The sequence below is a fragment of the Mastomys coucha genome, unplaced genomic scaffold (assembly GCF_008632895.1).
Source record: "Mastomys coucha isolate ucsf_1 unplaced genomic scaffold, UCSF_Mcou_1 pScaffold4, whole genome shotgun sequence".
Taxonomy (NCBI): Eukaryota; Metazoa; Chordata; class Mammalia; order Rodentia; family Muridae; genus Mastomys; species Mastomys coucha.
In genome coordinates, this window is record NW_022196910.1 from 5,491,090 (window position 1) to 5,504,792 (window position 13,703).

General features: G+C 41.0%; 1 protein-coding gene across 4 annotated transcripts in view; it reads right to left on the reverse strand.

The window, feature by feature from the left end:
- Positions 1–13,703, reverse strand: part of Hnrnpm (heterogeneous nuclear ribonucleoprotein M) — a 43,886-nt gene that overhangs the window by 6,260 nt on the left and 23,923 nt on the right. For all 4 annotated transcript variants that reach the window (XM_031350003.1, XM_031350006.1, XM_031350004.1 and 1 more), the window contains 4 exons: positions 12,935–12,995; positions 8,751–8,852; positions 7,608–7,652; positions 7,114–7,191 (listed from right to left, as the gene is read on the reverse strand). In XM_031350003.1, the coding sequence (XP_031205863.1) occupies positions 7,114–7,191; positions 7,608–7,652; positions 8,751–8,852; positions 12,935–12,995 (286 nt within the window). The remainder of the gene's footprint in view (positions 1–7,113; positions 7,192–7,607; positions 7,653–8,750; positions 8,853–12,934; positions 12,996–13,703) is intronic.

Here is a 13,703-nt window from a genome sequence, read left to right on the forward strand (position 1 = left end):
AAAAAAACAAAAAAACAAGAAAGTCACAATGCTAGGACTCCTTATAACTTTTGAGTAAGGCCCAGTTTACAGGGGTGCCTGCAAACTTGTCCAGCAAAGAGAACAAAGAGGGTCCTCAACCCTTGCTCAGTAGCAGTTTTCTAAAGGTAGTCTGGACACACTTAGTACTGAGGCTTCCTCAGTGGGCAGGAAACCAAGGATTCTTCTGGTATCCTAGAGCCTGCACCGACTCTTCTTCTCCGCATCACAAAGTAATTCAAAGAACCTGTACGGAGCAGGAGGTGAGGACTTTCAGCACCCAGTGAGTAGGCAGTATGTGATGGTGACAAAGACAAAGAATTATCTCCTTGCCCCACTGTCCCATAGAGAAAACATTGGTGTTTGCTGGCCAATGGATCATCCAAGCCTCCTTAAGTTTGCTACTGTTACTATTAATATCCTCCTTAGAAACCCAAAGCTTTAGCTTTTATCATGGGTCCTTCAAACACATCAAATTTGCTAGCTGCTCTTCCCAGCAGTCATAATGGTTTGCAAACGAGATCACAGGGAAATCTTTATGGAATGATATACACAAGCAGATGCACTTTCTGTAGCCATCTTTTAGTACCACATACCTATGTCATGTTCTATGCTGCCATGTAGCCATAGCAATCTTGAAAGTATACTTGCCAATGGCAGGCACCTGATAGTCTGGAAAGAACACCACCCATGTAACCTTTGCCCCTCCTGAGGTCCACAGAGCTGTTCCTACAAACTCTGGTATCTCCTTTTGGTTGGGAAACACCCACTACTGTACAGTGCTCATAATGGAGTAGAGGTTAAGCAAGTCACCCTGGTCATCATCTTTGCAGGAATACACAACATAATGGACAGTATTTCCAAGAAACCGAGAGAAGACACTTAAATGTACCCTGACTGCTGATGAAGAAGTAGAATAATAATCATGCTGGGCATGCAGGAAAAATAAAGGGGAGAATGAATGGCTACTTGGCTCCCAGCTTAAGCACAGACCCAGCAAGCTTGGAGAGGTGTGAGCCAATGCCCCAGTTCCACAGGAACCTGGCAGACAGAAGATATCCCTGTTACTGCTTTTGGAGACAAAAGGTAAACTTGGTGTGGTGCTATCAAATGTGTCAGTCGGAATGGAAAGCTCATGCTGCTGTGTTTTTCAAGGGCATTGTATATAGGCCTACCTGTGTTGAAATAGCAAGAATGAAGCTGAGGCTTGCCTACAAGAAAAGGCAGGAAAGCGTCTCCAAGAAAGCTAGGTGCTTCTGTGTTAATGTCCTGGCCAAAACAAAGAAGAACATGGCCTTCCAAATAAATAAATAAGATCCTGCCTTGGTCTCTATATGCTGCATATACTGTGTCTCCTAGCTGTCCCCAAATGCAGATTGTTGCAAGCCTTTGTGATTAATAATTTGTATTACATTGGATACCTAAGCATTGTTATTAGACATGGTTTCCCCATTGCAGCTGGAAATCAACACTGCTTCTTGGGCAGCATAGTACACAGGAAATGGAAGCTCTTTATCAAGAGTTGGCATTCATCTAAACATGCTCAACCTTTGCTACATGGACACCTGAGACTCATTCAGGACTTGTCTGGGGTTCACAGAATACTGAAGCTCACTAAGAATGCCTACAAAAGGCCAAGCAGTGGTGGCGCATGCCTTTACTCCCAGCACTTGGGAGGCAGAGGCAGGTGGATTTCTGAGTTGGAGGCCAGCCTGGTCTACAGAGTGAGTTCCAGGACAGCCAAAGGCTACACAGAGAAACCCTGTCTCGAGCCCCCCTCCCCTCAAAAAGGATGCCTACAACAGGAATGTCTTATCATTAAAGTTTTGCTCACTGTCCTTCTAATGTGTACTTGAGGTCATCAGGTCAATAAAAAAAAAAAATCTAGGAAAACAGAATTAATTAGAAGGAAGAGGACTTTCAAAAGAAATGATAAAACTTCCTGGAAACTAAAGTTTACTGATTTTTTTTTTTCGAGACAGGGTTTCTCTGTGTAGCCGTGGCTGTCCTGGAACTCACTCTGTAGACCAGGCTGGCCTCCAACTCAGAAATCCGCCTGCTTCTGCCTCCTAAGTAAGAAGAAATTTGTTGACTTAGAAACTAGGCAGTGGTGGCACACATCTTTAATCCCAACCCTATAGAAGAGGAGGCAAGGGCAGGTGGATCTCTGTAGTTCATATAACTTCATTGACACTTCAGGACAGGAAGAGTTGATAAACCCTTGTCACACGGGTGAGAGGGATAACAGAATGGCAATGATGGAAGGTTCATAGCATAACATCAAGTCATTTTATTTTTGCCACAGACATGTTTTAAAATACATCTTTTATGAAGTACTATTTTAAATACAAAAGCAAATTAGTTGTAGCATTAGGAAAATTAATCATCCCAGTCAGACACATGTCTGAACTCACTCTTACAAATTTTAAAGGTTGAAGAATCAGAACAAGTCAGGTAGTCAAAGCAATGTCCAGGAAAAACTAACAGTTTTCCCCCTTTCAGACCTAGATGTCCTTATTATTGGTTTATTATAAACCAAGAAGAGATTTCTTTATGCTATTTTTGTACCTGCTAGGTTTTGCTTGCTCCTCCCTCCATAGGATGCTAGAACCCTTTCTCTTTCATTTATCATATGTACTATCACTCTTTCTACTACTCTCCTTTAAAGCCTCTTTTTCTATTTCTACTGTCTAGTCTCTCATGCCTGTTTAGATTTACATATATAAAGTTAAAGGTAGTATATGCATCTTCATAGCACCCAAGTTAGGTTAGATTTAAGAAAACTATTTATGGGATGAGAGATGGCTCAATTGTTAAGAGCACTGGATTATGGGTTCAATTCCCAGCACCCGCATGGCAGCTCACATTCTGTAACTCCAGTTCCATGAGATCTGACACCCTCTCTGGCCTCCTTGGGCAGCAGTAATGAAACCATTACACAGACCACATACACAGGCAAATACCTATACATATAAAACTACATTTAAGAAGAAAACCATTTGTTCCCTAACCAGGCTGTAAAGAAAAGTTTCCACCCAAAATAGCTATCAAATACTGGGAGACAGTTTCAGTAGTTCCTAAATCTCAAAAAAAGACACTGTCTACAAGCCAAAAAACAACTGTAGAGTTGGGATGCTTAGCTGAACGATGTAGGGCCTTTAAATATTTAAAGAATGTACTATCAACTGGAAAAAAAAATTGACAGACTACACTATACCTGGGAAAAGCCATGGTATTGTTATGCCCCAAAGTGGACCCTGCCCACAAGGAGCCTATGGAACCTTCTTATTCATTACCAAAAGCTGTTATATCACTGATTATTCCACTGCTGCCTTCTCATAAGGAGGGTAAAATTCCTTAGTAACTTAGCCAACGTCACATGCCTGGTAAGCATGAGGCAAAGGCTGCCCAAACCTAATGAAGAGATATACCTGGGTACAAACTTCTATCTATTTGTTCTTTATACCACTGTAATACTGTTGAGAGCTATTTGCTATCCTATTCTTTACAATGTCTTAAAAATATTGAAGTTCGGGGGCTGGAGAGATGGCTCAGCTGGTAAGAGCACTGACTGCTCTCCCGAAGGTCCTAAGTTCAAATCCCAGCAACCACATGGTGGCTCACAACTACCCGTAATGAGATCTGACTACATCTTCTGGTGCGTCTGAAGTCAGCTACAGTGTACTTATGTATAATAATAAATAAACTTAAAAAAAAAAAAGTTGAAGTTCTGTGAGGGAAAGGCCAATCACATTTAATACTTGCCCACGATAGTCATTCATGTTGCTGGAGAGATGGCTCAGTGGTTAAGAGCAGACAAGCTGGGTTTGGTTCCTAGTACCCACATAGGCTCACAACTGTCAGTTCCAGTTTTGGGGGTTCCAATAGTCTCTTTGACTTCAAAGGCAACAGGCATGCTTATGATATACATACATACATACATACATACATACATACATACACACACACACACACACACACACACACACAGGCTCTCACTCATACGCATAAACTTCATTTAAAAAAAAAAAGTCTTGTACAACTCCTACCACTATCTACTTTATTCCTCCTGTACATATATGTCCATCTCTCTCATGCAAGATTCAAATGTGTATCACTTTGCTTTCCTCCTCTACTGAGAAGTCATAGGAAAATCCAGTAGTATTGGATAGATAGGGGTGTAGAAATCCATGGTATGTTTGTCTGGCATGCATGAGGCACTGGTTCTAAGCCCAGCCCGAAGGGGAATAAAAACAGTATTATTTCGCTTCTCAGGAATTGGTACTGTGTAGTATATACCTTTTAGTGTAGAACTATGTTTACATGTAGCTCACAGACTTATCCTTTCAAGGATGTAAACAATTAGAGATGTGTAAGCAGGCTGGGCTAGGATTTTTACATTGTTTGTTTAGATGTACTGCATATGTGTGTGTGCATGTGCCAAGTTACCATAGAACAACTTGCAGAATTCAAGTTTTCTTCAACCATGTGGACTCTTGAGAATGAAACTCAGTTCATTGGAAATGTAAACCTCTGTCTCTGCATTACTGACAATGTAGCTTTCCTACATCTCCTCACCACCATTTATCTGTATTAGGAACCAGAGAAAAGGTAATAAAACCTACATATAGCTCTGTGTACTCTGGAGGCTGGATGATACAATTCTCAAAAACACCTTAGAAGATGCTAGCCTGCCACATACTACTTGGATACATTACTAAAGAACAAAAACAAACAACAACCAAAACCAGAAACAAAACAAAAAAAAGCACAAATTCTTAATGACTCTTATTACTCAATCTTAATGACTTAGGGAACAGTACTAGCAGCTTTTCAGCAAGTAGAAATCAAACTTCTTTTGGCATAGAGAGGATTTTCATAAACAAAGACATCCAGTTTCTTAGCACAGGGGGTGCCACCACGCTAGAGGCAATCCTAAAAGACAGGATGGAAGCATGACAAAGAGGCAAGTTCTAGAGAAAGGCTGAATTCATATCCCAGCATTACTATGACCCTAGGCAAATTACTCTTTGTGCCCCAGTTTCTGACAAAACGAGGGTAGCAATACCTACTCATGTGAGTCTTAGAAGGACTGAATGTAGTGACATTGGTTGTTCTGTTTTTAAAATATGTGTTGGTTAACACTTAAGTGTGAAGAGGATATTGTTTCATTTTTGGACCATCACACTGGCACCAAGACCTTCTGCTATCTCCCATGCTAATTTTTGTGCTGAAGAAATCTAAATCAGACACATTATGGTTGCCTTAGCATTCTCAGATGTTTTAAATCTTTCTGAGCATATAAGAATGAATCTTAGCCATGCATGATGGTGGCCCATGCCTTTAATTCCAGCACTTGGGAGGCAGAGGCAGGTGGATCTCTGAGTTCAAGGCCAGCCTGGTCTACGCAGAGAGTGCTAGGACAGTCAGGGCTGTTATACAAAGGAACCCAAAAAAGGACAATAACAACAACAGGAGGAGGAGGAGAAAGATTCTCTTCACCTAATATATATAAGCAACTGTTGCAAGATTTGCAAACATCTATGGTGATATTTATCTTATTACCAGATATGTAGTAGTCTAATACATTCTGGACAAACATGTCTTCTAAAATAATGAGGTCTCATCGACTAATGCAAGTTGAGGCAAAGATCAATCCATCCCTAAGTTGTTCAAGCCAAATGTATAGCAGATAAGTTATCTGAAGTTCTTGTTGAAACTAATCTGACTTCATCAAGTAACTCTTGAGTGACTCAAAACCCCACAGATCAGATAACGTACCAATGATTTCTATCAAAGACAGTCCAGTCCTGCATTATAATTCAGCAACAGATCAACACTGTTTACATAAGGCAAGTAAACAAAAACAAGGCTAACAAGTTGATGTGGTCAGCATTACAGGCTTGGTGCTCTGAAGTTATCTGAGGTTTTGGAACCTTCTGTGTACTTGCAAACAGATGGCCTTCTTTTATCAACAAGGCAAACAACTCCCTAGACAGGTCAAAGCTGTGTCTCAGGTCAGATGACATCTCCAATGCAGTGAAGCTAGGTGTTAACCCCTTGTAATTAGTGTCATTAGGAGATTTAATTGTGGAGTCAAGTGTGAGTCCTTAGACATACTGACTTGAGAGAAGTTCAGAGAAACTATTAGACTACATTAGCAGCTACAGGATGAACAGTCTACCATGGGCCAAGTGAGGTAATCATTTAGCCACTTCTAGTCTTCTGCTTTTCTGATCTCAGGCCCAGGAGGTACAGGGCTCAGGTCTAGAAAATACTATAACCCTCTGATTGAATGAACCTAGGGAGAGGTCCACCCGTTGAATTTATGTCTACATTCAGCCAAGTAAACCAAAACAAGGTTAGCAAGTTGACTTCAACATACTGTTAATATCATAATATAAGGATTATCTTCATTATAAGGTTGAAAGGGATATTCTAGTTTGTTATATAACTGGATTTTGTAAATGATTTTTCCACACTTTGAAGTCATCAGGGTAAAAAATAAAAAAGTAAAATGTACCAGTCCAGCATTCTGCGCCAAGAGCATTTTGGAAAGCATTCTTTAAAAACTATCATTATTTGGGGGCTGGGGAAAAAACAAACAAACTATCATTATTATGTGTATGGGGGAGAGGGAAGGGGTGAGGGAGATCCACACTCAGAACCTGCATCAACAGAAGTGTCAGGTTCTCTGGAACTGGAATTACAGACAGTTGTGAGTCATCATGTGGGTGCTAGTCCACTACATGAGCTATATATACTCTTAAAAGGTTGAAATCTCTCTTTAGTCCTTGGAAGATATTTTTGAATACAGGAAGCATAATGACAAATATCTATGTGTTTGAGTGCTGTAGACAGTAAGGAAATTTGAAATTTTTCCCACTGATGTACTAATACATTGGCTACTTTCAAAGTCTCAAGTGAGCTGGGTTTAAATAAGTCTACCACTTTTAGCAGTTTCAAAGGTATGTGATTAAGTGGAAAAACAGAAGTGGGTCATCATGCACAGTAGGTTTACAGTATTAAAGGACAAGACGTCCTCAGCTATCAAAAGGTAGACAAGAAACAAGCAGGAAGAAATGCCATTCTTACCATTTATTCGGCCCATGTTCATCCCGGATCCAAATCGCCCCATATTTTCCATACCACCACCAAAGGGTCCTTCCATGCCTATAAGAAAAGCATTTAATGTCATCCCAACAACCCTGCTCACATTCATCAGGCAAGGAAAACTGTTTTTATATTTCACTTTTTGCATTATGTTATGAATGTACAAAGTTTTAGAACTTTAGGGTAAGGGAAAAGGTTAACTTCCTTTTTTAAAACCTGGCTTGATTTAACCCCCTCATGAATATACAAGCTAAAATACAGAGAGATAAAGCAATTTGCCCAATAAGCTAGTTAGTAAGAAAGCCAGAACCAAGGCAACAGACAGCCACTGGAATGATAGACAAATAAAATCAAGTAATTCTTAAGACTCAGACTTCTAGACACCAAAGGAAGAATGCACATGCAGCGTTTCAAAGACAAGGAAAATGAGGGGAAATCACTTTGATTACGTATGTACTTTATTTTAAATTTCTTACCTCCAATTTTATTTATTCCAAATCCTATGCCTTCCATTCCCATTCCTTTAAAAGAGAAAGTCAATGCAAACAAACTTTAAATCAAAACAGTAATGCTTAAATTTTAAAAGCACAAAATTCCAAATCAATGAATTAAGAAAAAATTTTGATGTTATTATTATTTCAAAAGTGGGATAGCTACTACTTCTGTCAAGATTGTATTTCAAAGCAAAAGCTTTTAACAGAGTAAGTTTAAATGTGGATTGAAATTGGAGCCCAGAATAACAAAATAAATTAAAAAAAAAAAGAAATTGGAGCCCATGTAATCTTATTAAATGACCAAGCCAGACTACATTAAATATAACAGACACAAACTATGTAAAGTCACTGTTTTAAAATGTAGAACGGAAAGATGTTTAATAAAACCCCTATTAAAAGAAAACTTTAAATAATAAAGCAGTTTCTAAGCCACAAATGCTCCCTTCCCCATTCCCAACCAAATGAAGTGTGCTGAGGCTGGTAGAGCCATGCTATGGGGGACATGCAAGGGTGACAGTGGGGAGGCAAAGCATCCACATCACCATTTCAAACGTGTGTATGAAAAGTCCAAGTCTAGATCCAAAAGTATGAAATAATGTCTTAATGGCACAGAAATATAGTACACAGAAACTTAAAAACACACACAGCTAAGCTTCCACTCATGTTTTCCTAGTCTTCCTGAACAAAGACACTACCATTTTTCTTTGTGACCCATAAGTTTTATCATTCATAAAAGCTTATCAAATTCCTTTTATCAATGCTCATACGTATAGGAAAAAGTCATGTCAACATTAGGTGCAAAATGGTCTTCTGGACAGGCTTAAAGCACCAATGGCAGAGCTGTGGTTCTGCAGTCAGTGGGCTGCACTGTTATTCAAGTGACCTTGGGTGAGACCAACCCTCTCCCTTGTCTGCTCAAAAGCCATCATGACTAAGATGAAGAGGCACAGTGGCTTAAAAAAGTTCAACTCAATAAAAACTGCTTTTGTGCACATGAGGCTGAGATGAAAAAGGGATTTTGTCCCAATTGCTTTAATCATATTTGAAAATATCCAGATATAACTGCCCTAATAGTGGCTTTTAATAAATTCAATTTTCCCCAATTATCCCCACTACAATTCTCACCTGCAGGTCCTAGGTTTCCCATTCCAATGCCTTTGTTCAGGTGGTTAGCATCAATAGGCTGCCCTCCAGGTCCTAACCCCATGCCAATACCACCAAGTCCATCTGAAAGAAGCAGAGAAAGTCAAGAATGTGGCTGGCCGGGCAGTGTTGGTACACACCTTTAATCCCAGCACTTGGGAGGCAGAGGCAGGGGGATTTCTGAGTTTGAGGCCAGCCTGGTCTGCAGAGTGAGTTCCAGGACAGCCAGGGCTACACAGAGAAACCCTGTCTCGGAAAAAAAACCAAAAAGAAGAAAAGAAAAGGAAAGGAAAGAAAATAATGTGACTTCCCTTGCTGAAAACATGGTGACCCTCAGACAACTGGTATGAAGCTGTCATGCTTCACCCCTAGACCAGGGCCTGACTTGACTTCAACACCTATCCACCTGCATACCTGTGAGTATGAAGGTACTGTTTATAAAGGCACAGCTTTTTACATGCAGTCAGACTGGAATATGGAATATGTACCTATACAACAAGAGCAGCTAAAAAGTCAGTTCCCGTGCTGGCAAGATGACTCAAGGGTTAAGGCCCTTATACCCACTCCTGAATTCTACCTCCAGAACCTATGGTAGAGAAAGCTGCTGTAAAGTTGTCCTATGAACCTTCAGGCATTTGTGCGGTAGGCCTTTGCTGGCCGGCCGCTTTCTCTCGAAGGTTTACTCAGGAGATTTTCTTTTGTGTTAACAGCTCTTTTAGGTACCCAAGTGTTAACAGCTCTTTTAGGTTCCTAAGTGTTAACAGCTCTTTTAGGTGTTACGGCTCTTCCCGCCTCCCAGGCGCTTCGGCGGGGAATGGCCACTGCTCTTTCTTCTGTGGAGTGGCATAGAATGGCGTGGCCTGGCCCTGACTGCCTGGAGAGCGTCCCTTATATACCCAAGTCTGAGCTCTCGTGGTTCTCCTGGATTGGTTCCCTGGCAATCGCCTCATTAGCATACACCTGCTTGGGAGGGGTTTGGTAGCATGCACCTGCTCAGGTTTGGCACATGATTGGATAGCATACACCCGCTCGGGAGGGGCACCTGCATGAGCCCGCTCTGGAGGGGTGCATGCTTGGGAGGGGTGCATGCGCAGTGGAATCGTCTATGGCTGCCACCGCGCGCGTCAGAGCAGCTGCCTACACATCTGCACATTAACATACACATACAGACACACACACACAAAAATGGACTAAAGAAATAAATAAAATAATATAGTACCAGTATGTAGCCCTCTCTGGCCTTAAACTTACAAAGATCCACATGCCCCTGCCTGAGTATTGGGATTAAAGTTATGCATAATGCCTACGCCCCACCCCATTTTTTTTCTAAAGAAATCTAACTTTTCTCTCACCTCTTCCCTCTTTTAAAAACAAGGTCTTACTATGCAGCCCAAAGCTAGCCTCTAACCTGACATCATCTTGCCTCTACCCTCTAAATGCTGGTAGCACAAATTAAGAATTACTAAAATTGATATCCAGCAGATCCTCACTGCTATGCTCTACAAACACAACAAAGAAAACAAGAATGCAGACTGGTATCTGGAAAGAGCCACTGAGGCCTGACACTTAAACCAAGATAACAACAAAAAACCACAACAGGCTCTATGTACTTAATCTATCAAGTAGGTTTTTAATTGCATGGCAACAGCTCCAAGAAGTCACCAAGGGTTATTACTCCAATGTACTCAAAGCTCTGAGGTCAATCCTTTGAGCCATACCAAGAGACCACGAACCAAGCATAATGGGTTCCCTGGGGCACAGTGCTCCTTTACCTCTAGCACAAGCCTCAACAAGAACCACAACAAGCATGGTAAGTGACCACCTGCTTGCAGATAGGTAGTAAGGAAATATGGTCCTTTCAACAGACAAGCCATCTCCTGTCTCCCTGATCCCTTTTTTGGTACTGGGTAATCTGAAACCTTAGCTAAGCGCCCAATCACTATATCTACATTTCTGATCTATTCTTAAAGCCACAGGCTCTTGGGTTTTTTTGTTTATTTTTGAGACAGGGTTTTTCTGTATAGCTCTGGCTGTCCTGGAACTCACTCTGTAGACCAGGCTAGCCTCGAAGGCTCTTTCAAGCTAGCAATTATTACAATTTCATTAACTTTTTCATCACTCTAAAAACCTCATCCCAAGTAGCAGTCATGCCTCAGCTCTCTGCTCAGCACCACGGAACTATTTGTTGCCTTTTAGACCCACCTGTTCTGGACACTGCCCACAATTGGAAACAAGGTTTATCTATACCAAATTGTGTCTCCACCTCCCAGCTCCCCTTTTTTGATTAATCACCTGATTTTGCCAGATTTTAGTTATCTATACATAAACTAAAGAATCACTTCCAACATCCTCCCTTCCCTTTTGTAACAACATCCACCTATATACTCAGGCCTGCTTTGAACTCATATTTGCCTGCTTCAGACTCTGAGTCCTGTATTAACAAGTGTGTACCAACAAGTCTGGCTTGACTTTTTGACTACTGAGTCATGCTGCTCTAAGCATTTATGTCATTTCTTCATGCATACATAGTTTTAATCCTTAGAATATAGCTAAAAGGGATACTGAGAGACCATACAGCAAAATCCAGCTTACTTGGCATTTATTCTGTTTAACCATCCACCTACTCTAAGACACTTTCAAACTGCATAATTTTGCCTTCTATATCTGGGCAACCTGCCTTGTCACAGTGTAATCCAAATGCCCTTCTTTAAAAAAAAGTGTCAGGTTGGTGACATGGTTCAGCAGTTAAGAGCACTGACTGAGAGGCAGGCGGATTTCTGAGTTCGAGGCCAGCCTGGTCTACAGAGTAAATTGCAGGAACAGAGAAACCCTGTCTCAAAAAACAAAAAGAAAAAAGAAAAAAGAAAAAAAAAACACTGTTCTTCCAAAGGTCCTGAGTTCAAATCCCAGCAACTACATGGTGGCTCACAACCATCTATGAGAGCCGGGCTGTGGTGGCGCACACCTTTAATCCCAGCACTTGGGAGGCAGAGGCAGGCGGATCTCTGAGTTTGAGGCCAGTCTGGTCTACAGAGTGAGTTCCAGGACAGCCAGGGCTATACAGAGAAACTCTGTCTCAAAAAAAACCAAACCAAACCAACCAAACAAACAAACAAAAAACCATCTGTAATGAGATCTGACACCCTCTTCTGGTGTGTCTGAAGACAGCTACAGTGTACTTACATATAATAATAAATATTTTAAAAAAAGAAGTATCTGCAACAGAGAAACACAATGTATTACTTTCCTAATGCTGTGATATCAGGACCAAGGCAATTCATTAAAAAAAGTTTAGCCTGCATGGTGGCACACGCCTTTAATCCCAGCATCTGGGAAGCAGAGGCAGGAAGATTTCTGAGTTCGAGGCCAGCCTGGTCTACAGAGTGAGTTCCACAACAGCCAAGGCTACACAGACAGAGAAACCCTGTCTTGAAAAACTAAAGAAGTTTAATATAGGGCTCATGGTTCCAGGAGTTAGACTCCCTGATAATCATGGCAGGGGGCATGGCAACAGAAAGGCAGATATGGTGCTAGAAAAGTAATTAAAAGCTAACATCTCTACAAAGTTGAAGCAGAGAGTTAACTGGGGATATTGTGGGCCTATGAAACCTTGAAGCCTGCCCCAGTGACTTATCATCTCCAACAAAGCCACACACCCTAATCCTTCGAAACAGTACTATTAACTGGGAATCAAACACTCAAATATATGAGCTAATGGGGGCCATTATCACTTAGACCATTACACACAGAAAAGCATGTATGCCTTGGTACACAAGAAGAAGTCAGAGGACAACTTGAAGGAATCATTTTCTTCCTCGAACACGTGGGTGCCAGCGTTAAACTCAAGTCATCAGGTTTTGCATCTGAGCCAGTGCCACTATCAAAACTCTTAGGTTGTACATTTCTTTACTCATTTCTTATCCTGAAAAATCTATAGAAAACAACTAATCAAGACATGCACGGTACAGTGCACACTCCATGAATCCTAGCACTTAGGAAGTAGAGGCAAGCAGGTTCCAGGCTAGCCAAGGATACATAATAGTGCAATCTGTATAGGGTGGGGTGGTGATAGGACAAACAGATCACAAGAATCCCCAGGGTAACCTTTCCACAACTGTGTAAATACAACTGTAACAGTTTCTATTTAGTACAATTCATATACTCACGGGGAAGTTGCTGTGGACGTTCAGGAGGAAAAAAATCTCCCTTTGGTAAAGCCCTCTCATCCTGGAAAAAACAAAACAAAACATCTTAATCTCCACTGGAGCACCAATGGCAAAAGATGGAAAACAATTACCACCACAAAGAACCAGAGAAGCCAGGTACTATGTGCTGCACACCTGTAATCCCAATGCTTGACACAGACTTATGCAAAAGGATCAGGAATTCAAGGCCAGCTTTGGGATACACAGCAAGTTCTAGGAAAGTTTACACAAAACTGTCACACACATACACACACACACAAAAAAAACGAAACAAAAGACAAACAATCAATAACAACAAAGACAAGTTTGCAGATGTAGCCCAGAGATAAAATGCCTGCCTATCATGTACAAGGCCCTGTGGCCCTCTAGTCCCTAACATCAGGAAAAAAGCAAAAATTTAAACTAAACAAACAAGATAACTAGTTAAATATAAATAAACTATGACATAGCCATGGTACAGAATAATTATATCAAACTAAGGAGGTATATGGGAGCATGTTTTTATCTTCTGTGCCAACAGGAAGGATAAAAATATATTTGTATTGCAGGGCGGTGGTGGCACACGCCTTTAATCCCAGCACTTGGGAGGCAGAAGCAGGTGGATTTCTGAGTTCGAGGCCAGCCTGGTCTACAAAGTGAGCTCCAGAACAGCCAGGGCTATACAGAGAAACCCTGTCTTGAAAAACCAAAAAAAAAAAAAAAAAAAAAAAAAAAACAAAAACAAAAAAAC